General features: G+C 36.6%; 1 protein-coding gene across 1 annotated transcript in view; it reads right to left on the bottom strand.

Annotated features, from left to right (window-relative positions):
* Window positions 1-27,849, bottom strand: part of LOC103145332 (partitioning defective 3 homolog B-like) — a 219,865-nt gene that overhangs the window by 174,883 nt on the left and 17,133 nt on the right. Inside the window, exon 3 of the mRNA XM_016676721.1 lies at window positions 2,722-2,875. Within this exon, the coding sequence (XP_016532207.1) occupies window positions 2,722-2,875 (154 nt within the window). The remainder of the gene's footprint in view (window positions 1-2,721; window positions 2,876-27,849) is intronic.

The raw sequence follows: 27,849 nt of genomic DNA, 5'->3' as shown, positions 1-27,849 counted from the left end.
TAAATGTTTAAGGCTGATTACTGTTTTAATGCGAAACAACATGTTAAAATGACACAAATTAAACACCTGCAATTAAAACAACACATAGCTGTTTTGCAAGCTTGCAGAGGTTTGGTCTATCTGCAAATCTGGTTGTTTATGTCTCTCCCTTTAATTTAAAACTAATTTATGGTGCAACACGGTAGGATGGCAAAGAGGCCACATGAGGAGCTGCCATCATGCAGAGCCATCCTCTGCAGTTTAAACTGTTGTGTTAATTCTGTTTGTTGTTCGATTGTTGGTTTTTGATTTCCCTTTTGGTTCCACAGCTCCAACAGCATGTCATGAAAACAAACATGCCAAATGATGCTGGTGGATTGACTTGTTTGATATGAAAGGACAAAGTGATCCATTCATGGTTGCATGTTAACAGCAGAAGTATGATCTCAAAGGGGCTTTAAATCTTCTACAACCAATTGCTGAATAGTAGCAGATTTTCTCTGCGGCAATGTCCACTTTTTAAAGGCTAAACTTCAGTGAGCATTGTACATCTGACACAATAGTATGAAAGGTATCTCTGGCCATGTTAACACCAAAACTTTCCTACAGAGAAAAGCATGGGTGGGGTGGAGATGAAGATGAGAAATGACAACGACTGGAAAAAAACAACGTGAGACTGTCAGAAGGAGAAATTATGAGGAGCAGATAACAAGCTGCTGAAGAAAGTAAGAGCCAACTTGGACAGAAACTCAAAACAGACAGTTACAGAGGCCATTCCCAACCTCCTTTACACGATCACCGTGACAGTCTCCAGAGTTCTGTTACCTCCAATCTTACCGCTAATCTTTGCTGACACGTGACTGTACTGTAACAGACTAAACCTCCCATCCCAACAGTCTGGATAATCCAGCAAGGGTTCCTGTTTAGATTTAAGACGTCTGTGCTTTAGTATGATAAACTTTACCTTTCATTCTGTCATGCAGAAAAGTCTGGTTCAGCCAGGTAACACTGAGTATTTTTATGTTTAAAAAAACATAAAAATACAATATATTCAACTTTAACATAAAAACAGATGATAATTGATCAAGTCTAAAAGGAAAATAGATTCATCCAGTCAATATGATGAAGGACAGAAAATAATTACCATGCTGATGGAACGCAGCTTAAGAATAAAAGTTGGAGTGGAATAATTTGCTTTGGCTGGTTGTAAGAACACAAAGCCGCTGATTAAAATGGCTTCTTTTGTTACAGTAAAGTTTATTCAAGTCTGAATGACAACTTTAAGCCCCCTTCACAACCACACATACAATAACTCAAGCGAACAAGCACTCAGCTTGAAAAAAGACAGAGGGCTGTGAAGAAGAGACGGAGAAAACCAAACTGAGACAGACGCAGTGAGAGAATAAAGGTCATGCAGAAAAGTCTGGTTCAGGTAACACTGAGCAGACACAAACACCGGTTTTTGGTCCGCAGCCTGACAGAACACACGCACTTCCTGTCTTCCTCTCCTCATCTAACTCTTTCTGGCCCGCATTTCAATGACACCGCTTCCAACATTCTGGCCTCTGCCATCTTGCCTTCATTACTGTCCCACCCATCACATCCTGACCTTTGACTGTGCTGGAATTCAAAGTTAACAGTATTTCTCCAGTGCATGAAAAACAAAAGGCTCTAATACTATGCTTGTAGCCTTGCAAAAGAAGTTATACTGCAACCTGTCACTGAAATGTTTGTGGGAGGGTTTTCTTAGTTTTTACATTACCACAAAAAGCTCAGCCAAGCAAACAATGTTAAACATTTTGCATTAAAGAAATCAAATTCTCAGGTAGATCTTTGTAAGATTGTGTAAAATCTTACAACTCAAATAACAAGCCTCCAGCAAAATGAAGACACTCATATCAGTTGCATTTCTCTGATGTTCTTTGCAAATTTATTTCTCAAGAAGTGAAAGAAGAGTTCATAATCAGAGGAACATATGAGAAGGATATCAAATTACTGTTAAAAGTTAAGGAAGGATCAAAATTATGGTATCAAGTTAAAATCTGCTTTTTAACTCTTCCACTATCTTACCACAACGCTAAGGAGGAGCGCAACAAATTTTCACAGTAACACAAAAAAAAAACTCGCAAAAGCACACACACGGTCAGTGCAACCTCACCGTGCTGCGCAGAAAAATAAACGTATGGGATCCAAATGACGGCATCTCTTAAGACCGCAGGAGGGACAAGTAAAGGATTTTAGATTTTGAGGTTCTCCCAACTCCTAAATCAGTTAGTATATCTTTATTTTACTTTGACTTTTTCCAACATTGCTTTGGTTTGTTGCATTTTTTTTCTTTCATCCCTTTTTAACTTGCATGTAATTATTCTTCTTATTATTTTTTTTTAATTTGTCTAATCACCTCGGGACTTACCATATTTTATCTTGCTTTCATCCTATCTCATCTGATTGTAAATATCTAACCTTATATCATCTGTGGTGTGGAAAATATTTGAAAGTGTTGCAAAAATGTTGATTTCACATGTTTGACCAGTGATTAAGAGTTGCTACAGCTGTTGTTGAAATGCTATGACAAATGGTGGACAAATGGTAAAAGATCTACGTCTGTAGAAACAAAATGCTGCAAAGCTAGAGTTTTAACGCCTGGTAAATTATGAGTCACAAATGTAAAACTTGCTTTTTTATGCCACTTAAGGAAATTGTAGAGTTCAACATGGGTCATTACAGTAAAAACAAACTTACTAGATTTGAGGGCTGAAGAATTAACTTCAATCTCTCCTCCTGTGATTGGCTGGAAAACAGAAAGTTCGGCTTGGTGGAGGTCAGGGCTCGGGGTCAGGCTCGTGTCAGCCACACCTCTCTGCTGGGCTTCCTGCTCCTCATACACCGCCATCAGCTATAAAAAACATATATAAAAACAGCAGATTATTATTAAACAGTCTCACTCAGAATGTTAAGCACTTTCGCTCAAAGCTCCATTTCCGTATCTGGATTCGAAACAGAAATTCGAGGAAAACTTGCTTACAACGTTGGATATTTTTATCTTTAGGCACAAGCAAACACCAAACTTATCTTTATTGATCTAAATTTGCAATGAATTTATAAATGTTAGGATAATAAACAACCTTGACACCAACATACAAACAACTCCAGTGTTACCTTCTGGATGAGGACGCTATAGAGGACATCTAAGGAGCCCAGCATTATTGTGATAACATGTGCACCTGGTCCTAACTAGCAACTAAATCCATTGATGCACGTGTGCTGAAGCCTGCTTGCTCTTCACCATGTTATATAGTGGAATCCCTGTCTATTGAGGATTGCACTGAGTCTGCGTTTAGCCTAACATAGCAGAGGTTGTCACCACAGTGTTCGAGGGGCCTCCATGCGAGTGCTGAATAGAACTGTGTCTGGGCATGTATGTGTGCGTATAGCTACATTTGTGTGGTGTGTCTATAGTGACCAAGTATAAAGAGAGGCGAGTTTGCCAGCAGAGCCAGAGGTTTCCTGCTGCACCGAGATGGGTGAAAAATACTCTTCCGCATTTGTGCTGTCCCTTGGCTATTTATGCTTCTAACTTTGTCCTCACGTAGCACAATCTACAACTTGTATTGATTAGGTCACTATGCGTACAACAGATCTGCCCTTCCTGTTCAGCACAGCCTCACGAGGCAGAGAGCAGAATAGTATCGAGTTACACAATATCGCACCTTTCTCGCCATGTTCTCATCCATATCTCACCAGTTATTCTCTCAGACTCACACATCCATGTTCTGTCACCCTCCCCACTTCCATCTGTCTAACACAGATTCATCTCATTGTGCTCTTCCATGTCTCCTTTTATAACAAACCGCCTCTGACATTTTTTCTGAGCTTTCTTTCTTTCTTTAAAGCTTGCATTTCTTTCAAATCACCTTTCCATCTTGAAACCAGGTCCTCTTTTGTTAATACTCCATTTATTCCCTCCCTGCTCTTTTCTTGCGTTATTATCACACGTCTCTGTCACATTCACTCTTGGAATATGAAATCCTGCTTTGGTTATGTAACTCAAGTGATCTCCATTTGATAAGGCTTAGTTAATGTCATCCTGCCTTATATGAGAGGTTTCTTCAGTGAAAGCTGTCAATAGTTTTACTGTTATCCAGCTGAAAGGCACAAAAACAACAGCTACTTATCACAGAAGCAAACAGTAGACACATGGGGACAGCAAATCATACTGTTTGCCATAACAAGTTAATAGACGAGATTGACTTAAATCATCTTTAAGTGTGGTGCACATTTAGTAATTTAAACGTTCAGAAGATGTTGCTCTGGTCTGATGAGACCAGAAATGAACTTTTAGGATTATTGGGAAAACTGTGTGTGGCAGAAAACAAACTCTCCCTGAACACACCTTTTCCATGGTGAAGCATGGTGGTGGCAGAGTCATTTTTTTGGCATGCTTTTTTTTTTGGCATGCTTTTCTTCAAGTGGAATGGGGAAACTGGTCAGAGATGGTAAGATCAATGGAGCAAAAAAAAAGCAATCCTGAAAACAATCTAATACTTAATACCTGAAAATGGGATGAGGTTTCATTTTCAGCCTGGACAAGAATCTTAAACATATAGGAAGACTTACAATGAAATTGCCCAGAGGAAAGAAAATTCATGAGATCTAATGAACCAGACCTAAATTCAACTGAGACAATGGGACGAGATCCAAAGTGACTGAGCCTGAACTATTTTGTAAATAATAATTACAAGAGAAAAAAAATCTAAATGTGTAAACGGTGGAACCCAAGTCCGGTATTCACAGATTCACCTTATAACTTCAAATTACTGGAACATATCTAAGAAATAAAAAAATCTTGACTCACTATGGGCGAACGTTTGCAAAGCAGTCAACCCAGAAGCATCAGTCATTTTCCTTGGCGCTAATTGGCTGTATCCCAAAGAGCAGAATTAAGGAAGACTGCAGATATTTGCTTCTGCGGTAGGGCCAAGATGGTATCCACTGTGTGTATTGATGTATATTAAGTCACTTTAAACTGTTCTGTCATAATTTTAGTCTATAGCTACAATGTGTTATATTTCCCGATAGCAGATTAAATAAACTAATAAAAATCACCTTTGGTTGAGATTTCAGACACCTGGCCACTGTGAGTAGATAGCGGTTTTAAGTGTTTTTAGAGAGGGTCTCAAGTATCTCAAACATCTTGTAAATTTTTGCCGTTGATCTATCTGGATAACAAATGTTTTCTCTCAAACAAAATCCCATTGGGATTCATTGAAGATTATGGCTCCAAACTTACAGAATGAGTACCAGTTCAGAGGTACAAACAGTTTAATGAGGCAGTGTGCATGTCAAACAAACAAGGGATACATGGAATAATTTTTATTATTAAATATAGCATTCTTAAATGAATAATGCCAGTTAAAAAGAACACAAAAAGACAAAATATATAAATAAATACATGGGGATTTTAGAGATAAACCACATAAAGGAACAAATGTGTGAAAATGTCCAGGCAAACCTAAAAGGACACTACCAAGTCTGTAATAAAGCAGTGATGATAAGAAACGGTAGACAATCAGATGAGATGGGACAGAGTTATGCCTTTGTTCTGTTCAACAGGACTCAAAGACCTGCCACACAAAGCGACAATGCAACTTCAGCACATGGGGAAGATTAGGCTGTGAGACAAAAAAGGGAACACTGCAAAAAGTCAAAGCAAAAAAGGAGAGAAAGAAATGATAAAAGAACATGTAAGAGTTCTTTTACATGAAAGAACTCTTCATGTAAGAGGGAGAATTATAATGACAATAATGAGGGAGAGTGACAGATAGGCTGTACTGTAAAACCCTTTGCAAAGGCAGACAGTAAGAGCCAAAAAGCCAGCCTAAAAGTAAAAAAAGATTGTCTGAGTGTCACTGTGTCAAGAGCTAGAGCGGTGATGTGCCCATTTTCTACAAAATCAAATGTAACATGCTGTCCCTTCTGTCTCTGTTCCTCTCTGCAACGTAGCAGACAAAGCTTTGCAGATATTTGCTTTAGTAGCTTATATTACAGTATTTTAAGAAAGACAAAACATATTCAACCTTTTTTATCTCATACAATAACGTTAGATTTATATGTAATGCAGTCATAAATTGGTTGAGGTCACTTGGATATATGAAAGCCAGATCAGATGGGTAACACATGCGCTCATCTGACCAAAAACTAATGGACCTATGCCTGCCTGAAAGCTCACACTTTCGTTATGAGGTGATAAAGCAGTGTGACATCATCTGAGAGGGTTAACAGATAATGTCACAGTGTAGTGGATCATGTTACCTCACAAAAGGAGTATCTTGGGCTGTGCTCTAAACTTAACCTCTAGAAAAGGAGGAGATGTCTGAAGTGAGATCACCCTTCACAGGAATAATTCAGAATTTGAGAAACAGTTAAGTTGTAAGCGTAACAGTCACAGGTGTTTTAGACAAGAAAAATACTTGCTTAGAGTAGACATATGCTGACAGATTCACTGGTATTTTGGTCGAAAGGTCAATTTTCACTGGCTTCTGCAATAACTTTGTGGTTCCACTAAGTTGTTTTAAACAAAATTTAACCTTCCCCTCAGCAAATCTGTCAACAAGCACAAGCACTGCTGACTGAAAGATGAAGAGCTCTGTGAAATTCTGCTATTTTTCTCCTTTTTTTCCAATTTTAGCCTTCCGTTGAATCAAAATTTTACTTTGATCGTGCTGCTGACAAGCTGATACAGAAATGCCTTTATCGACTCGTTAGCCTCAACACTTACAGATTTAGGCACTGGGAAGACTATCGGACAAGTCATATGTGTGCTTTGAGTCTGACATGGGATGCTACTCAGAAATGTTTGAATTTTTTATCATTACAGCAAGCTGTAATGATCAGTGCTTTGGGTTTTCACATTTTTAAGCTTTGTCTCTCTACAGGGCAATTTACTTCATTTATAGTATGTACTGTAAAAAAAGAAACACTCAACTTTCCAGAGATGTGTATAAAAACAGCACTAAGCAAACTTCCTTAGCAATGACCGTCTGTGGCTTACCTTCTTATGGACTGAGTCAAAGACTGCTGCTGGACATCTGTCAAGTCAGCAGTCCTGCCCATGTCCAGATAGCCCATTACAAGGCCAGAAAAAATAGCATTCCTGCTTTAAAGTCACAGTTTGCTGCTCCGTTCCTACTGTATTATTGTTTTATTAATTGAGTTCCGGTGTTTTTGAACCCTGATTAAAACAGTAACAGCAATCTTAGGCTGCATAAACTTTTAAACAAGTGTCAGGTAGATATTCATTGAGTTGGCTCCTATTCTTTACATAAAACCAAAGCAGCATGTAAAGTTTAAGATTTGAGTACAACCACTTACCATCTTTTGTGAAAAAAGATCACCATCTTTTTTCACATAAAGTGCTTTTTATTCAGGTCGATTATGGCTTGATTGATTACTTGAATCAGGATCAATAAAATACTACAAACGGATCCATTCACTGCGCTTAAAGGCAGCCCATAATTGCGCTGTCACACACACACACACACACACACACACACACGAACCCACACAGACTAAACAATCTTTAATTAAATATGCTTAAGCTATCTGTACACCGCTGACCTTTGATTTCCACTCAGGACCACTTACCGTAAAAAAATCTATGGCATTCAAGAGGGTGTGTGTGTGTGTGTGTGTGTGTGCTTGAGTACTTTGGCATCTTATGGAGTCAGCAATATCCTTGGCAGTGACCACTTCATCACCATAGATTTAACATCAGCGCTGCACATGACAACCCTTCTCCAAAGAAGCAGGAATATGCATGCAGTGTGAGAATCTGCTATTTTTATTTAAGAAGGCTAGAACTTTAGCTGCTTCCTTTGAGTGTAAAAATAAGAAAAAAAAAAGAATCAGAAAAATACAAATTTTAAGTCATTATTGCAAATATGTTAATTTTCTGCCATCTGTGCTATCTCAGCTGTTCATTGTGCTTCTGATAAAAAAATAAAACAAAATTAGAAAGAAAGAAAAAAAAACAGTGCTATAAATAAATTCTGATAATCTGAATATAACGAGTTGAAGATAGCAAATGCTTGTTTCGGGTCCAGCACCGCAGAGGCTTCTACCCTGATGCAACTGTTCCTCATAAGAAAGAAATCTAGTCTGATCACTGAGGAACACACACACACACACACACACACAAGTGATACAGGATGGGCAGACAGCACCACCTAGCCCGATACAACAGAAACTGCATCTGAAGTGTATCACAAAGACATTGTAACCCCACCCCCATCACACAACCCTTTAATGGTTAATATAAGTCATCTATCTGTTTCCTATTAGGGAACATGAGCTTTAACAAACTGAAATATTCTACTATCTGACGTTGCCCATCAACCTTGCTTTAAAGAACAAATAACTATCTGGAATGGCTCCACGCTTTATGTAGATAGTATGTTAAAAATAATCTTTTCAAATGAAATAAGCTGTTTTTACAGACCCACTCAGCTCTTTCCGTCAGGCGTTTTATTATAAGTTTAAGAATGCTTGCTTTGTTACATGGCTGAACTGTCTAGCATCCACCACAAAAGTTACAAGTGGCAAGTAAATCTGAGGTTATTTCACTATGAAACTCTCTAATATTAGCATGAGGAATATTACTTTTAATGTTCACCACACTTCTGTGTGATGACCATAAAAATAACTGCAGATCACAAAGAGAATATGAATGAGCCCTGAGGCAGGTGAGTTATTCTACACGAGGCTATAAGATGCCCTCTTTGTGTTTCATAAGCAGATATTCCTGCTTAGCCCCATTTTTTCCCCTCTGGCTTCACTTTGCCTTTTCTTTTTTGCTTCCCATCATTTCCCTTCTTGGCTCTTTTCATCTCCGGTTCTCTAAACCATTATCTTCCTTCCTTTGGCTTCCTTTTCAGATGCTGATACTGAAAACTTCGCAGCAGCTTCTCTGGTCCACTGTGCCCATCTCTCAAAAGTCCTAAACATCTTTAATACCAAAAATATAGACTTTTCAAGTAGGGATGCCAACATATTTGGCTTTAACATCAACATTGGCCAATGTCATTTTTTGACACATAGGTACCGGTCCGATAAGTAAAAATGTGCCAACATTAAAAAATCAACATTTATTCAGTTTTATTGTTGTTTTTCTATCTGGTTTGGGAGAGACAACAGAGGAGTTGGTCATGTGGTTTTGGGCATCTGATTTGGGCACAGGATTGGGGAGAGGAGCAATGTCAGTGGTGTTTATTCACAGTGTCAAAAAATTAGGAAAATATATATTACATGGGTAAATATCAGTCATAACAGCAATACTCATATTGCATATCGGCCCAAATTGTCACAACGGTGCATCCCTATTTTCATGCTCCTATTGTCTTATTATCTCTGTCCCTTTTTGCTCATTCTTTAAAGGATAAATACAAAAGTTCACAATCTTTAAATATACGACCTTCAAAAAGCCAATGATTAAATGATGGATGGACGGACGACAATCAAATTGATGACAGGTGACAGGATGAATGGAAACAACCTTTAAATAACTTTTGGAAATGGATATTTCTCCATATTTATGCCGACCTGGACAATTTGGATTTTTTTTTTTTTTAATTCCTGCTCTCCTGACAAAGTTTCAGTCCTGCCTGACAAATCAGCTAATGTAAATCCTCATGTTAAAGCACTTTGCTCCATTAGTTAAACCACAAAGCAACAAAGAGCTTATTGATTAGGACATGAATCTGATACACTCACTCTCACTCTCTCAAACTCGATATTCTATTTAATCTGACACAGTTATTTCATAGTGTTTAACTTCCAGTCCTGCTTAGTCTGTTCTCTTGTATTGTTTAAATCATTTCAATTAAGAAAATGAAACACAGCATGTTAAACTTCAGATTTATATTTGATTACTAAATGGAAAACAACATTTAGAGCCCCCGCATACTGCACGTCATAAAGACCTTTACAAAATTGCTGCAATGGAAGACAGGGACCAAAATATCTACACACAGACACAGAAACCATCTGAGGATCACTGCGCAACCATCATCGATTGGCCATTTCTGAAATCAATAATTGGGATGGTGTTGTCCGTGGATGGAGAATATGAATGAATGAAATTCACCTGCTCAGCAGTTTCGAGTCTGCATTGGCGGATGCCTGCATAGCTTTGTCTGACTGTGTTCACTCAGCCCTTTATTGATCTCCAGACACCTTAACTCTCTCTAGAGCATGAGAAATCCAGACAAAACAGACAGGAAGAAAAAGATGAATGGGCAACAGAAAGGATGTGAAGAATGAGAAACACAGACATAAAGCAATGACAGTCAGCTTACATAGACCACCATTAAAATACATTCAGACAGACCACATACAGGGACTTACACTTGCAGAAAATAGATGAGCTTCTATTCAGAAAACCAGCATCCCTCACAGAACCAAAGTATGTCACTTTCCAATTGCTTAGTCTTGCCAGCATTTTTTTGTTTTTTTTTTCTATATTCCTCATTGCAGGAACATGCACAGACTGTGTCCTCACATATAGCATGCATTTATGTTGGTGTATATTTGACTGTCCACTACTATCTCCCCGAGCCTCTGAGTAGACCACACTTGACCATATGGAAGAGCATTATGGAGACACAGTAGCACAGATGGACACAGTCTGTCCATATTCTCAAAGATGTACAGCTAACAGGCTAGATGACAGCACTCATTACCAGCAGAGCCTACAACAAGAGAAAATCGCACAGGCAAAAACAGAATATAAGGAGCAAAACTGGCACTATTACATACAGTTTAAAACAGATAATGATTGGCTTCATATTAAGGCTGAACGATGTTTGCAAGTGAGAGACAAAGTTTTGTACCGGTGTAAATATGCAGTAGACTATACATATATTTGTACCGTCATAAAGAAGTGCAAAACATTTTAAACTAAATATATCTTTACCTCCAGCAGCAAACTCCTACTGATTTTTTTTTTTGTTTTTTTTTTTGAGTAAATTAATTCAATGGGAAGAAAACTCAAACATTCAGAAATAGCTGTTTTTAATGCAATAAAAGCCACAAATATTTCTTTGGTGTAACTAAAAAAAAATTTGATGAAATATTTTGTTGATACTTTACTTTTTTATTAAGTTGATCAAATTGGCTTAAAAATCAACTTTTAATTATTAAGGTGTAACAAAATCTTGAGATAAACTGCCTCAATATTTCTCAAAGTAAATTTATTTTGCTAAGCGATATCATGTTGCACTCAGAATGTGTCTGCATCAGATGACATGACTATGATTAGATAGAGGGATGGATAGACAGATGGACGGACACTTTATTCATCCCCTCAGGGAAATTCAAGTGCCCAGCAGTCCAAAAAGTGCAATAAAAAATACAATAAGGAGAGCAACAGTCTAAATAAACAGGGCGTATTGCACTAAAAACGTTATGAAGCATTATTGCAGTACTATAGGAAGCAGATGGCAGTCCAATTCATGAGCTTCTTTCCTTAGCCAAGGTGTTGTGCATCCTAATGGCAATGTGGACAAAAGATCTGTTGAGCCTCTCAGTCAGGCCTGAGAGGCTGACACTTCTGCTACATTATTACAACACATTTTTGTGACACTATAATCCGTATGACAATCACATGTCTTACAGATATTGTGCAGACCCATTTGGGATATTTTGATGTTCTCTTGGCATCAGGACTCCTATAGCATTAGAGATGGAAAGGACAAAAATAAAAAAAAATAAAAATAAAAAAAAAAAAAACACCAAAGCCTTGACTGGTTTAATCTGCACTGATTACGGACTCTTTTCCAAACACATTGCTAAAATCTCTTGTCTTGTATCGTCTCTCCTACTAACCAGACTGCTTCATTACATTCCTATTAATTATTTAGTAATGTTTAATTTACTCTGCAATGTGGGATGGATGAGAGGATTGGCCATTGTTTAAGATTTTAGCTGACTGAAGTCAGAAAATGGTAACTCAACCACATTGACACCACATCAAGAATTGCTTTTTGTTTGTCACAATGTAACCTTTTTTTTTTTTACATTCTGACTGATTACCTGAAATGTTATTGATTTATTGACATCATGACACATGTTTCAGAGCTTTCTGAACCCTCAGTGTTCACTTCTGTTACATCAGTGGAATACACAAAACTTAATTCCTCTGTACCTTATTCACCCAGCTTTCTTTCCCTTGATTCCTTCAACCTCTCCTTTCTCTTCAACAACTTATCAATTTCAATTGGCTCTCTGCTTAACAATGAATGTCTGAGTGCCTTTTTAAGTCGGATCTGCTGCCTGTCAGATTTGACTGATTACAGGTTACCCACACATCACGATCACATTTATGCAATCATGGCTTCGGACTCATATAACCACAAAGTCCTTAGATGGATGCTATCTGAGGATTACCCGGTGAAAAGCTTAAGTAGCGACAGCTGTCAGCTGATATTATAAAATATGAATCAGATCCCAACTCACATATGTGTTATTGCAAATGAAAACAGAAACACTGTTCATCAATGCTTACACATATGCACTTTCTGTATTTTCACACAGGGATAAAATTAAGCCACAATTTTTTTTCTTGTGTGCACTGCAGTGCTAAGTCATCATCAAGAGTGTTTGTGAAAATGCAAACATTAGCAGACATTTTTAATCATCTAATTATATGTTCATAATATCCATGTAGTGCAAAAATAGTGTGGTAATGTAGCACCAAATCTTTTTCAGCATTTACTGCAGACAAATAAATTAGGTCAGCAGTGTTTTTTTTTAGCTGTTTGGAACATAGTTTGAATTTTCAAAATGTCAAAATTATGCATTTATATTCTGCCCTCTTCATGGAGACTCAAAATAAGATCCAACTGGAATCACTATTCAACCAATGAGTCAAGTCTCCACCTGTTTGCAATTAATACAGTGCACAGCCCGTATTTGCCAGGGTTAGGGAACACAACTGCTCTCTAGTAGCTGAAATCAGCAAATACTTGAAACTCCCTCGAAGAATGCTCATGACTGCCTATTTCATTAGTTCAATCAACAAATATAGCATAATAAATATTAATACGCATGGTGGAAACTATCTTGGCACTACTGTAGAAGTTAATATTTATAGTGTTCTTTATCCAGCCAATCAGCCCCAAGGAAAATTAATGCCACTCATAGATTGGCTGCTTTGCAAAGACCATCCAAAGATTTCCCTGCACATTGTAAGATCTGCTGAAACTTTAAAAGATAAGTCAAGAAATAAAGGTACAAGTGAGGAAGCATTCTCAAAACATAGGTTGCAACACAGTGGGATAGAGACATCTGGTCATCTTTAATGAAACACAGCTTCCTTGCACCAATATTAGGACATAGCTAAGGGAGAAATATAAATTATGTTGCTCTGTTGGATGGACAGATTTGAAAGAGGGCAGAATTCCATCAACTATGTGAATATGTCAGAGAAACAAGCTGAGATTTGTTCTGGGGGGTCATATGTGTAGGTCGCCTTTCATCTGTGTAGCAGTGTCGCAATGAGCTATGCAAGCAAATGACTATGTTCAAAGATTAAATTCAGATTTGTCCTTTTTTCATGACCCCCTTTAAAAGATACAGATGTTAAATTTTAGATTTTGACTGGATATAGAAAGCCAACATTAAAAAAAAGTCTTCTGAAAGTTCTGAAAGCTCAGAAAAAGTCAGTGCAAATACCTCTGACCTCTAATTAGCTTCAGATGCATTCCTCACTCTGACACTTAATCCTAGATTACATTTCTCCCACCCCTCCATCAGAATGTCTTACCACCACCTACTCAAGGTGAATGACGGAAATTATGTGATGCCTACTCATAGAGCTGATGATCTCTGTGTCCATGTGTGTGTGTGTGTGTGTGTGTGTGTGTGCATAGAGGTTAGGCAATTAAATGAGCCTGTTATCATCACTCAAACATTCAGGGACAAGTTCACTCTTTATTAAGCTCTCACAGCCCAGCACATTACTCTGTCAATGGATTTAAATCTTTCCACTAACTGCTTGTGTGCGTGTGTGTGTGCGTGTGTGTGTGTGTGTGTGTGCGTGCGCGTGTCAGTGTGCATGTGTGGTGACAACACATATTCACACAGAATAAATCTTTTTAAAACACACACTGTACTCACACGGAGCTCACATGCACCACATTAAACTGGTTTACTTTCTCAAGAGGTTGACATAAGAGGTGGTCCTTCTAACACCTCTAAGATTGAGGTGAAGAGAGAGGCTCCCATTCAACACTGTGATTACATTAGCCCTGAAAACAGATGTTATCATCCCTTCACAGTGCTACGAATCAAATCAATCTCAACATTAAGTGATGTGTGCATAAGGCGCAATCTTTTTCAATACAGATTACAGGCCACCAAAACACCAGAACAAAAAATCTCCAGATGAGGTTCAGATTAGCTTTCAATCTATAAGGTAGATTTTAGCAAAGGTGGAATGAGTGCAGAGCTTCCAGGAGCACAACACATAATACCCTGAAAGGCTAAGGTGAACATAGCTTGGGGTATGTAATCGTTAAATCAAGAACATAATTACCCCATTTCTTCTTTGAATGTGTAACCAAAATGAGACTGTCAAGTCATCAGGGGCTCAATGTAAGAGATTTAAAGATGAGATCCTAGAAAATTGCATCCTTTGTGCTCCTACAATCCCAGATGATGTGAGTTTTCTTGCTGGAAAGTAATTATTTTGAGAGAAACTTTCAATACTATGATGTACTTTATAAACAAATTTTTGAACGAAGAGAAAGACTAGCAATCATGTCCGATGAAAAGTTACTTTAGATAAATATAAATTTAATTCATTAAAAAAAAAAAAAAGTAAATCCCTGCAGCAATAATAGCAACAGAAGTTGTATGAAGTTGAATCTAAATGGAACCTTGGTGCCAATGTACTTAATAAAAACAATTGTACTTTGCAAAAGTTGGTAAAATTGGGTAAACGGATCAAAGTATATTCAGAAATGTTTGTCAAAAATGTGTATATTTTGTAGTACTTGTGTCTATAATAATTTGCAAAACTGTAACACAATTGCAACTGTGATTGGTTGGTTTTAACAATTGTGTCGTATGAGGTGCGTATATTTTGCTGTGAAAAACGCCAAAGTTGGACCGAGACTTCGTTGGCAAAAAAAAAAGGCATTTTTAAACAAAACCAGAAAGTGAAAGACAAAAAAGATTTTTGATCAGGGCATCCCTTTGATACAGTAAATGGGGTGACACAATTTTGTTTAAATATAATTTCCAAAAAATTTGGCAATAACTATATCGATTAATCAACATTTCCTGCATTTTCCCTTTTACGACTACACAATGTCTCCACCACTTTATTTTAACATTAGGTTCTCATTAAGTATTAGGTTACATCAAGGATGGGTATTAGAATCCATTCAACAATAATTATGTACCTATTGTGATATATAACACATTACAATGACAATTATGATTCAATATATTGTGCAGCTATAATAAGATACAAAATCTTCAGATAGCCCAAGAAAAGTTTATGCTCTAACAGTCTGAACACCAAAGGATGCCACAGAGGCTCTTAGAGATTTTCTCATTAAGGTAATCCATTTTAAAGAATATACCCACTCAGGCATTTATTTAATAAGTCATCATCACAATGAATCTGTAATGAGGTGGACTTCATTGCACAAATTAGTCACATACACACAATTTCACATGGTGCCATCCATCCACATATTCTTGGAGGGTCCCAGGTGCAGATGTGTTTTTCTTAATTAAGAGCTAAGGACCATAAAGACTACAGGCTTTATCCTTTATTATTCTCTTCATTAACCCCTTAACTCCCCCTGCTTGTTTCATGTCAGTCTCTCTTTTAACCCTTTCTCCAATGTTTCAAATCAATGCTCCATATCCTGCTGTTAGGCAGCCACCTCATGCCCATTTCACAGACTGTTACCATTAACCCCACATTTGTCTTTATTTTACTCTCTCTTCTGAAGTTCTGTAATTACCACCCTCCCCCTATCTTGCATTTTATTCACTCTAGCAATTAACCCCTTTCTCTGTTGCAATGTCCTCTTCTCCTTTCATATGCTCTCCCAGATTGCACCTATCTATCTCCGTCTCACCCTTTAACTGTTCTTGTTCTTGTCATCTCCCTCTCACTGACTTTCAGTCTCATCCTTTCTCCAAGCAGCTTCTCTTTGTCCCACAAATGCCATTACTCAATTAACCCCCCCGGGTTCATGGTTAGGGGCCAACATATGTATCAGGGTTGAATCACATCTGTCTGTGCTTTTGACAAATGAATGGTTCACACACACATATATGCTGGCACTCCAAGGTGTGACTCAGAAATGATTGGATTCATTAGGGGAAAGGGTGAAGGAAAGCGGTACATGGCAAACGGGAAGGAAGGGGGTGACAGAACAGGGAGAAGCCAAATCATTACTAAACGCTGGTGGAAGACTTAGAACACGGAGGCCCCCAAAAAAGTAAGACAGGCAAGATACAAAGATGGGTATTACTTAGATGCATTAACAGACTGGCAGGTACTTTTAAATAAGACAGAGTGAGCGGAAAGGGAGAAAACATGAGGACAAATCGGAGACAGCTGAAAGGCAGCACAAAGAGAGAGCAAATAAAAGACAGAAACAGGGAGCACTGAGCTTCATTATGGCAAGTTCCCACTGTTGTCGTCCCTTTATACTGCCATAATGAGCGAGCTCTCAATGTAACAGAGAGATAATGATACATAAACCAAGTCTGGATGACCTTTAGGGAAGGGGGTCGGGGGGGAAATCCATTAATTGGGAAAAAAAAAAATCAAGGCTACAATGCATTTTTCCAAACAGTTAGTTATTTTAATCTAAACATGGATTTATTCTAATGGGAAATACATTTTGTTAAATTAGGTTTAGAAAATAAGGGTATGTTTTCTGCTTATTATTATTCATTTGTATAATTTTTCACAATTAATTTGCAATAGCTTTTTACAAACATTGCTTAGCGGTACATCAAAGTTTGCACGTTTTATGCATTTTTACAACTTTGATTTCAGAAGAAGAAAGTTATATAAATTCAGGACGTGAACAGTTAGAAAGTTCAAGATCTACGACTGCGGTAGAGATGTTTTTTTTTATTATTATTCAAACGGAACTGGTGTCCATCTCCAGCAGTCATTGGGTAAGAGACAAGGTAAACTCTAAACAGGCTGGCAGTCCATCGCAGGGTAACATAAGAGACACAGGACACACACACACCCTAATAATCTTATAATAATAATATTTATAATAATAATAAACATTATTGTTTATTGCAATACCTTCTGGGAAATGTATCGTCCAGCAATATTTGTTCTTGTGACGGGTCTACCAACTACTCCACTATGCAGACTGTATTTTGTACAAATTAGTTTTATAATTGCTATTTTAAGAATAAAACTACTTATTTATGTGGATAACACTGCATTTCCATTTCCCATTCATGAGTTGGTGAGTCTCTTTAAAAAAGGTAAACTTATTCCATTGTTCATAATATAATAACTTTTTTCTACTGAGTGTTGTGTTAGTGAAATACTGCTTCACACACCTTTTGCATGGCAGATTTATCATGTTGCGTGGAAGCCAATTCTACTGGAATTATGATGCAAGACATTGATGCACAAAGAAAGGACTCACTCCTTTCCTTTACCCATATTTATCGTATTACATCGAATTCCATCATGTTCTGTAAAAATGTTAAATCAGAGAGTAATGTGGCTGAACGGTGACTCGTGTATCTTTATTGCGTTGGGTAACTTGACAGTGTACCAAGATACATACCGTATCAGCCACAAAGTCAAATATCCAACCCTGGTGTGTATGAACTGGTTAATATAAAGAAACATTATATTAAGACTATAAGTAAGTAATTGCATGAATAATCAGTCCTTATATATACCAGTGCATCTGTACACATGTATCCATACACACATACACACACACCCAAGCACAAAAAGATACATGCATTTAACAGATGGCTGGTGGTTAAAAGAGTGTGAATGATAAAACCAGCCCACTATTCCTCTGCTTTGTCCATTATTCCACTCCACTGCTTTTAAAGAGTGTTAGTGTGTGTGTGTGCGTGTACGTGTGTGTGTGTGTGTGTGTGTGTGTGTGTTTGTGTGTCCGCACATGCAAAGAAATAAATCTGTGTGTGGAGCTTTCAGCATGCACCACGAATCTGTGTCTAAGTGAAACAATCTAATCACATCACAAGCATCATAAATGAACAATATTAAAGCTAAACTACCAAAGTAAAGCATTAAAAACAGCTATTTAATTTTTGCTCCATACTACTTTTATTGTCTAAATTCGTCATGTGTGACGAGTTCTAAGCAATCAAACTAATGGTGCATAACAGGCCTACTCAAAATATGTCTCACAAGTAATGTTGTATTACCCATCTGTGTACGTAATCATGTGAAACACGGCGTGTCTGTAACATATGAGGCAGTGTGACATTAAAGGTTATGTTTAAAAAGATTGTAATCTAGATGGTTTATGATGCGTGTGGGCTTTTTTGTTGGGTGTGCATGTATGGAAGAGATGTGAAGGAGGCGGCAAGTGTCAGCTGCACTTTAATTATACGCGCTGCATTCACACATAAAAAGACCTTTCACATTGATAGAAAAGTTTCTAATTGTACAGTCATCCTAATTGTGTCATGTAACCTTACTTACCTTTATTCCATAACCTGAAGCTAAAAGAGTCTGAGTGTTTGATAAGGATTAAAAAAAAACAGGAGCAAAAACAGGGATTAGTAAAATCCCAGTCTAAAACTGTAATTGTGTTTTAGAAAAATTAGTTGTACTTTACACAAACATGATCACAAAAAACTGAGTTTGAAAGACACTGTGAATCTTATGTAATGTATTTTCAGTCATATGTTTTCTTCTGCCTTTTTAAGACTGCTTATTACATTTTCTTTTCTGTATTTGAAGAACGTTGTCACAGACTTAACATGATTGCAAAGAAAGGCTGGTGTGATTTTCAAATTTGATCTCATTTAGATTTAGAGCAAAATGTTGTACTGAAGGCTAAAATCTTGTTGTCTTCAGACATAATGCTCAGTTTAGGTCAAATACTAACTTGCTGAAAGCTTCAGTCTACAGCCACTAACTAGAAGTGTTGGACAAACAATGAAGAAGAAAGAAGCATGGCTGAAAACCCCTCACAATAGTTTTAATGCTGTTTGCATCCCCACAAACAGATCATTGGCTTCTATAACTTCAGCAATAAAATAAGGCCTATATAAGTGGTAGGTCCAACACGAGGTGCCATTCATTAGACTGACTTATCCATTAAAATATAGAATTGTGATTTAAAATAGTCCTAATCTATGCAATCGAGGTCATGAATAAAATAACAGTAACAATCAATATTTTATTATTTTAGCAGCAGTGTCTATTACTGTAGCTTTCAAAATTAAATAAAAGCAAATAATATCATGCTATGCATTTTTATCTAAAATGTGCAAGAACAATGACATATTGAAACGTATGCTATTTTTAGTCAAGGTAATCATACTGTGACCATGTATCACCGGTCTATGCTTACACTGGCAAAATGGAATAAAACTATCACCTCAAAAACTGACCAAAATTAATATTCATTTAAAACAAATTCCATAGGAGAAAAACTAAGCATGTAGTAACACAGTTAAACCAAAGGTTTACACCAGTAAATGTGAAGTAAATATCCGAGTCTGAGAAAATGCACAAAAAATTTTCAATTTGCATACACAGCTTAAACCTTACTATTCTTTATTTAAAATTGTTTCTGACTATTCATTATTTTTCTCTAACAGACATTAGGAATTAAAATAATTTAATCAGTAAATAAATGATCATTTGGATATTTTTATCCAACTTATTTTAAGGATAAAAATAATTTGAGGTCCCTGTGATTTTTTTAAGCAAATATTTAAATCTGTGATAACGAGGAAATTATTCAGGTCATGTTCCCTGTTAATAGCCAGCCATTTTCCTCACTCACTTCTGTGCCCATTACCTCTTTTGTAAAGTTTACCACCACCATGAAAATGAAAACTATAGCCATTAGTGGAAAAGGAAAACACACCAGCTGTTGCTGGCAACAGATGCTCTGAAAAAGTTTATAATTTATATCCGTCTTTCAGTCCACAGAATGCCTTTGTAACTAATAGCATGTGCACACATTAATACTACAATGAGTAGATGGAGTAATTCTTCACACAAATGAACCAATTAGGACCTTTAAAAAAATCCATCCAGTAATCATGACTGAGAAATGATCATGTGGAAGTTATTTGGACTCACACATGCACAAATAACTACATTTGAATAAGTAATCTGGCCAAACTAATCATTCAATACAGATTGATTTCCATCACCTCTGTTAATGTGAAGCTAGATTGAAATATCTTAGACAATTCTCATTTAAGATCATTCTGACTTAACTTGTTTTCTGTCTTCAAACATTTAAATGTTTAGTGAACCATTCATCACATCGGGTGTTCACTTATGAATATGAATCTGTTTCCGGCTGCAATCCAGAAACATTCCCCAACAACAAGAAACCCAGGAACGTTGGTGGGTTTTGTTTCATATTTTTGATACCCTTTGTTTCTCCTTCATACCTTTATAATTCTTTTCTTATTCAAATTAATTTATCTCAGTTTGCAAAACAAGGACAAGCCATTACAAATTAGACAATTACGACCCTGGAAGAGTTATAACGTCCGTAATCCTCCCTTTCCGCTCTCTTCATGCCCACACTGATATAAACTTCACAATTTCACAAGGAGCAAGAGCTCGAGCAACAGCAAGTTAAACCACACACAGAAAATTAAAGTCAAAGCATTGATAAGTAAAGATGATGTGCTTGTAATGTTATTATTCATAGCTGCTTGTTCTGGCGTGACAAGATAATGAAGACAATAGACATCAGACAGTCAGTCAGTATTTTACTGGGTTCTGAGGCAGTTAATGATTAGGCTCTTACCACATTTGATGTGTGTGTGTGCATTTGTGTGTGTACCGCTGGTTGATGTGTCAACATTAATTGAACCATGACCAAGATCAAAACAATGAGACTAGAAAGGGATTAGAAAGACGCGCCATGTGAAATACTGAGAAGCCATGATTTGTGTAGGTGGATTCTGAGTCGTTCGGCATTTCATAAAAACATTATAAGTCCAGACTTAGTTCCAGCAAATCCTATTATTTGTGTAGGAATTCCAAGTTAGACTTAACAATCATATTAGTATTCTAATAAATGTTAACGACTGATTTTTTTTTCAGTTCTTTCACACCTGTCAAATATTGTAAAGTTGTACTTATTTACCACCAGTTTTTTTGTTGTTATTGTTATAGGTTGCTTTTATTTATAAACAAAAGGATTATTTTATTTTATTTTATATTGATTTAACTATGGATGAGTTACTCATACTTAAATCTGTGTTTCTCTCATAGATATATGCTAGGTGTGCTTTTGCTGAATACAATATATGCGTTTATTACCATAAAACATTGTCCTGGATCAGTACTTCTAAGTATTTTTTTATAACAGTCAATTGCTACTGTTATTAAGCCTGGTTTTGATGGGGGTTTCCTCATGTTAAAAGTATTTCTTCTAATCTTTAATCACAAGCATGCTCAGGATGACAAATAACTTCAACGTCAATGAGTCGATATAATATCATCTGACTATACCAGTAAATTACACTGGAATGGTTTGGAGTGCTTCAAACGTAATTTGGAGTGATCTATATAATTCAATGCAAATTGGTTATTTTTGTACTGTAAAGTGCTTTTAGAGACATTTGCTGTGAATTGGTACTATTTCAAAAACTGATCTTCCTTGAAATGGACTGTATATGTGCTGTATAGGCTTGACCCAAGGCTCAGTCAAGCAAAAAGGTTCAAAATAATGTTTTCTAGAAATATTACTGGATCAACATTTACATCTTATGTTGATTTCAGGATGTGTTAGATTGCACTAATCATTAAAGATGCTGAATAGTCATTTCAAACAAGTCTGTATTTATATGTATATATATAAATACAGACTTATATGTTATTTAGATAACTGATAAAACAAAAGCACATGCACATTTTATTTAAAGAAAAAAATATGTTTTTTTCAAAGTTACATTTCTTCACCCAGACACTTTCAGTTCTAAAACTTTTGAAATTTAACTGGACCACTCCTCCTCTACTCTTCTTGCTGTTTTTGTGTTATTTCCTAAGCCTACTTATCAATTGATCTTTGAGGGCAACTTGGTTCAGATATATTTTCCTTTCCAAGTGAGAAATCAGGTCACAAAGGTTAAGTGAATGAGCAGGAAGGATAACATCTCTTGCTTTACTTTCTCCTTTCTCGCTCAGACACACACATAACCGTATTATAGTCACCTTTGACCCCTCAGCCTTTCCCGTGAAGTGGCCAACTGGCGAGAATAATATTGACCTTCTACTAAAGAAAGCATTGCTGCTTATTGCTTTCACAGATCGCACTGGTTTCATTTGGTGGATATCACACTGTGTGTGCACGGGGATATACAAGAATAATGAACGCTTGAATTTAAGGTCTTTTTTGGAGTGGCTCTAAAAGAAATGGCCTAGACTGCTCTGTACAAATTACTGATCAACTTGTTAGGCCAATTTCATTCACAATGAAGTTTTGAGACATTAAAATGTCTTTTAGACCTCAGTAAATTATTGAGGAATAAAATGTTCTTACTGGCCATCAAACAAGGTATAGAATACCAGGAACTGCAGAAGCAACAGCAATACAATGTTTAGTGTCCAACTTTTTTTCTCTATTAAAAAGAGCTCCATAGTATTATGCTGCAAAAAAAGAGGCTACGAGGATTTCTTAAGGCTAAGTATGAAATGACACTGTAGCAAAATGTCAAGCAATATTATTAAAAACAAGGTTTTGTTTTTGTTTTTTCTTTACCCCACAGCTGAAATAAACCTCCTCCCGCCTCATTAAATTTTCATTTGCCACCAGAGACCTACTACGGACCATAAGTCCAGCTACTGGATATCAAGCAGGGCTCAACATTAATGGTTTCCCTCTTTCAAATAGCAGTTAAATTTTGTGTTAGGGCACATCAAGCATCTCACATAGTTGTCTGAGCCATCAAGCCTAAAAATGTGTATATCTTTTTCAATTTATTTCTTTCTTATTGGGAGGGGGGGTATTAAAAGTTTTCCAGTAGGTGGTCATGAAGACTTTAGCTGAGTTTAACAAAGGCTGTTTATAGCTTGTGTAACTTGTAGCCTGCTTAATTGGAGAGTTTGATATAAATGGCAATGAGTCTTTAACATCGTCAGTGACAAATGTCCTGATTTGTCACCGATTTATGACTTCAGCCACACTGAAGGGATTTTGTGCATGAACAGTGTGTTTAAAGTCATACTACAGTATCTAAATTGGTTTTAAGTCCAAACTTTAAACTTGGCCTCTCCTAAACATCATTTTTAAGTTATTCAGAAGTGCCTTGCTGTTCTCATTTGGACTGTTGTCCTGTTGCATAAACAAAGTCTAATTGGCCTTAAGCAAAGCAGAACCAAGCCCTCTGACTGCCACCACCAATTTATATAAATAAATAATCCCTATTATTTTATTTAAACACAAGTTATTAGTGCATCAACAATGAAATACAATCTATGATGTGTAGTTTTGTGCACTTGAGGTCATTGTTAAGTAATCTCAGACTTGTAAAGAGAAGATCACTTATTCTCATACATTAAATAATTTATTAACAATGGGACTATTTTCTTTTTATCTTCAATGTGGGCACATAGGTGATGTAAAACCACAAAATAAACATTAGGTCAGTGGCTAGTTGATATTAGTATTATAACATGGCTATGGAAGTATTTCTGTGGACCATGCAGAAACATTTAGATAAGGTTTGAGCAATATTAACTCTTCTTAGTGCTTCAAAGGGTGTAAAAACATTAAAACCATCTGCAAATGTACTATACAAGTGATTTCTATCATTTTCATTGCAGTCTTTTATGCATTCTGACATTTTTCATGCTGTGGTAGTTAAATGTGTAAGATGTCATTGAATTCCTCATGTGAATGTGGCTGGGTATAACCGGTAGTCCTTGAGAAGGGTAGAGGATCAATAAACCTTGTCTTTCTTTAGCACTTGAAATATCAGCCATTAGCCAAATTGTAAGTTATATTTTGCAAGGTTCATGCCTCAAACATAAATTACATTGACAAGGACTATCCATCTATGCTAAAAGCTAACATGTAACACAGAATGTCTTTTAAAACTAGTATACTTTGTGTAAATCATAACCCTCAAACTGCAAACCAGATTTTTACTTGCATTACAAAAACATAGAACAAAAAAATTTAGCCTTTTTCCTCCCTGTCTGACATGAAATCAGACCAGCTTTAGATCAGAAAGGATTGGATTAATTATTTATATTTGCTAAATGCAGGAATGATGGGTAAAATGATTTGTAGATTTTTTTTTATTTTATTTTTTTACTAATTCAGAGATTTGCATACGTACTGTTAGGATTTGATAAGAATTGCATTTCAAACTTAATGACTAAGTATGATATAATTCAACAAGTTTCTCAATAGTTCCTTGAAATTGTGCAGGGCACAAGTCTTTTCCACAGCAAAACATCTACAGAACATGATGCCGCCACCCCCACTTCCCAAACAGGATAATGTTCTCAAGCTTTCAAAGCTTTTTCCTTTTTCCTCCAAATATAACAGCTGCCATTGTACCATCATTAGACCATTGGATATGTATTTACAAATCGCAAAATTTTGTTACTGAGTCTACTTACAAAGCGCAATCTGGGCTTTTACAATGCTTTTGGTGTAATGGATTCTTCCTCATTAAGTGGTCTTATAGCCCATGATGCAACAGGACTAGTTTAACTGTGGATCATGTAATTATCTTACCAGGTTCAGTCAGCATCTTTATAAGGTCATTTGCTGTAGTTCTGGGTTTGATAAGCACATTTGTGCATTTTCACCAAAACGTTCGTCTCACAGTCATAAAATCCATCTCTCTCCTGCTTATAGACGTATGTACTGTTTTAACAGAAAAAGTGGCAGTTTCAGACATCTGGATTGTACTACAAAAAAGTTATTTTTTTTTTAAAAAGAATATGTTTGAACTGTATGTCTTTCTGATATTTTTGGTAAGTTTTAAGATTTTTCCTTTCTGTTTGTGGTGGAAAATAACTGTAGGCTAAAAATGTATGTTTTCATAATAACAATGGCAACTAAGCAGTCTGAAGGTGTGGTTTTCATTGTGAATACATAACGACGTACTTTGATCTTTAATTGTATTTGTTCACTAAACCTAATATTGACTGTTTCTGATCAAGACTATGTGGCAATGCCCTTGACCATAATTTATAAACCTAACAATGTTTCTCAACAACCTCTAAAATACTGTTAGCCTTTCAAACAAGCCCTGGTTGCAGCAAGTCAAATACTAGATGCAGATGAGATTAAATAAATGCACTAGGAAATGCACTTCCAGCAACGTAAATAAAAATGCTGATGGAAATACAAATTTTCTGCTTACTTCTTAGTTTCTGTGACATAAAGCTCTGAGTGGGCTTCAAAAATAAAGTGTAAGACATTGAGGTACTGGAGAAAAAAGGGGTTAATTGGAGTGTGTGTATTGGAGGGGGGTGTCAATGTATGGTGATCTAAAAGCAAACATGTAAAACATACAAAGAAAAGTATAAGAAACTTGGTATAACCTTGGTAAAAAGAAAGTCAATATTCTTTCCATTTTAGGGTTTTACATATCTGGACATCTGTACCTTACCAAGATCTCAACTTGTTTAAATCTAAAGTTATGTGCCCAGAAGCAATCATCAACTACCCATTAAAGCAGAAACAAAAACTTGGCACACACAGCCAAATATCTGGGAAAACAAAACAATTGTTTGGCATTTCGACCTTTCATCCACACAAAAACTCTGCCTTACATCACTAAAAATGATTACTTTTGAAAACTCAGACCAAAGTAGAGATTTGAGAAAATGCTGTATTTGTGTTCGAGTCTGTACATGGCAGTTTTAGGATCTCATGCATCGGGTCACTGGGTGGCTAAAGTTGGTAGAGTGATGTACAGAGGCTACAGTCCCTGACATGGGTGCCCTGGGTTCGAGTCCCAGTATCTGCTATTTATTGCATGTTTTCCCCATTCCTCCTACCCATTTTCTGTCTATTTACTGTAAAACAAAGGTCAGTAGAGCCTAAAAAAAACTTTAAAAAAAATACAAAAAAAATAAAAGGATTCCTGAATCATGGTCTGCAACAAATAGTGAGGCACTAACATCGCATGTGCAATCGTTATCGAGTTGGCCATGTAATGAATTAAGGAAAATTAATAATATATCAGAGAGGTGCAGATTTTTACATCGGCCCAGACACTATTTGTTCCGATAATTTGAAGTGCAAAAGAGAGAGCGCTTGGAGGTCAGCTGTTTTACTCTCCCCTCCAACAAAGAGGCACAGACAAAATTGTCTTGCCTTCACCCAAGCTCAAGTTGACAGATGATGGCGCATTTTCCTCTGGAGAACTTTGGGGTAGTTCATGGGGGAGTTCATGGTTGATGCAATGACTGGAAGGTGCCAAGGTTCTGCATCTGTTAAGCAGGCCATAATCACAAACCACCATAGCCCTATTCTGTTTCTCCCACCTTTTAGCAAGGAAAATTTCCCGAAGGGGACAATAATAAAGTGATATTGACACTGATACTGATATGTTGACTGTATGCTGAGCAGTTAAGTTATTTTGTCCAAGTGTATTGGACAAGGGAAGCAGGTAAAACTTCAATTTGTTTTGAAATGGCCTTCTAACTCTACCCAGATTGATAGACAACAAAATGAACTATCACTGTGGTCTTCAATTGGCATTGTGCTCCAGATCAGCAGACTTCCAGACATGATGATGATAAATTAAACTTCAAATCACTGGTCAAACAACTTTGAGAATCCTTGAAGGGATCAAAAGTGCTATGTAAGTCTAATGTTATTTCATTTCATTTCATAATCAAGTGCACTTGATTAGTGGCACCTGGGTGCCATCTGTCCTCCTAAAACATATCAAAGCAGGAAGGGTGCAAATAGTTTTTTAGTCAATGTTCCCCTATGGTTTTGGATTTACTTGATAAATAACGACATGGTTAAACGATGATTTATGTCACACACTCAAGGTTCAGATTTAAAAATCTGGTAAAAGCTATTTAGGTTTTAACAGTATTAAATCATTTTCATAGAAAGAGGGGTTACTTTCTTTTTACCTTGATTTATTTACCACTTATCAATACATATCTGATACCATAGATTTTTTTAAACTACATTTTGACCCATGACTTTGGTAGACTTCAGCTCTCCTCTGTTTTTCTTATGATCATAAATCCAAAGCCAGGCAGACTGCCAACAGTAAAACACTCATCTGGGATTAGGAACCATTTATTCATTTCAGCTCAGTAATACTACGAGAGCCTGGCTTCAGAATTCAATGAATATTTCACTTTCATTTTATATGCAATCTCTGGTGCTCAGGAATGTGCACTGCCGGGTGTCATTTTGTGCATTTTTCTGGTTTGTGTCAGTGTATCAGCCTTGCTTATGATCTGTGTGTTTTTCAGGAATTAGTTTGCTACTCATCATTTGATCCAAGCATTTCGATGTATTTGTTTGTTTTTTTTTTAGGTTTGACGTGCTATATTTGATTCTGGTGCTGCATTAAGCATTTCTCCTCAGCATTTCAAGAGGTTTCATCAAAATAAAATTGTGTGTGTGTATATAT

Source organism: Poecilia formosa, unplaced genomic scaffold, assembly GCF_000485575.1.
Source record: "Poecilia formosa unplaced genomic scaffold, Poecilia_formosa-5.1.2 Scaffold140, whole genome shotgun sequence".
Lineage (NCBI taxonomy): Eukaryota > Metazoa > Chordata > Actinopteri > Cyprinodontiformes > Poeciliidae > Poecilia > Poecilia formosa.
This window is presented reverse-complemented; position numbering and strand designations above follow the sequence as displayed.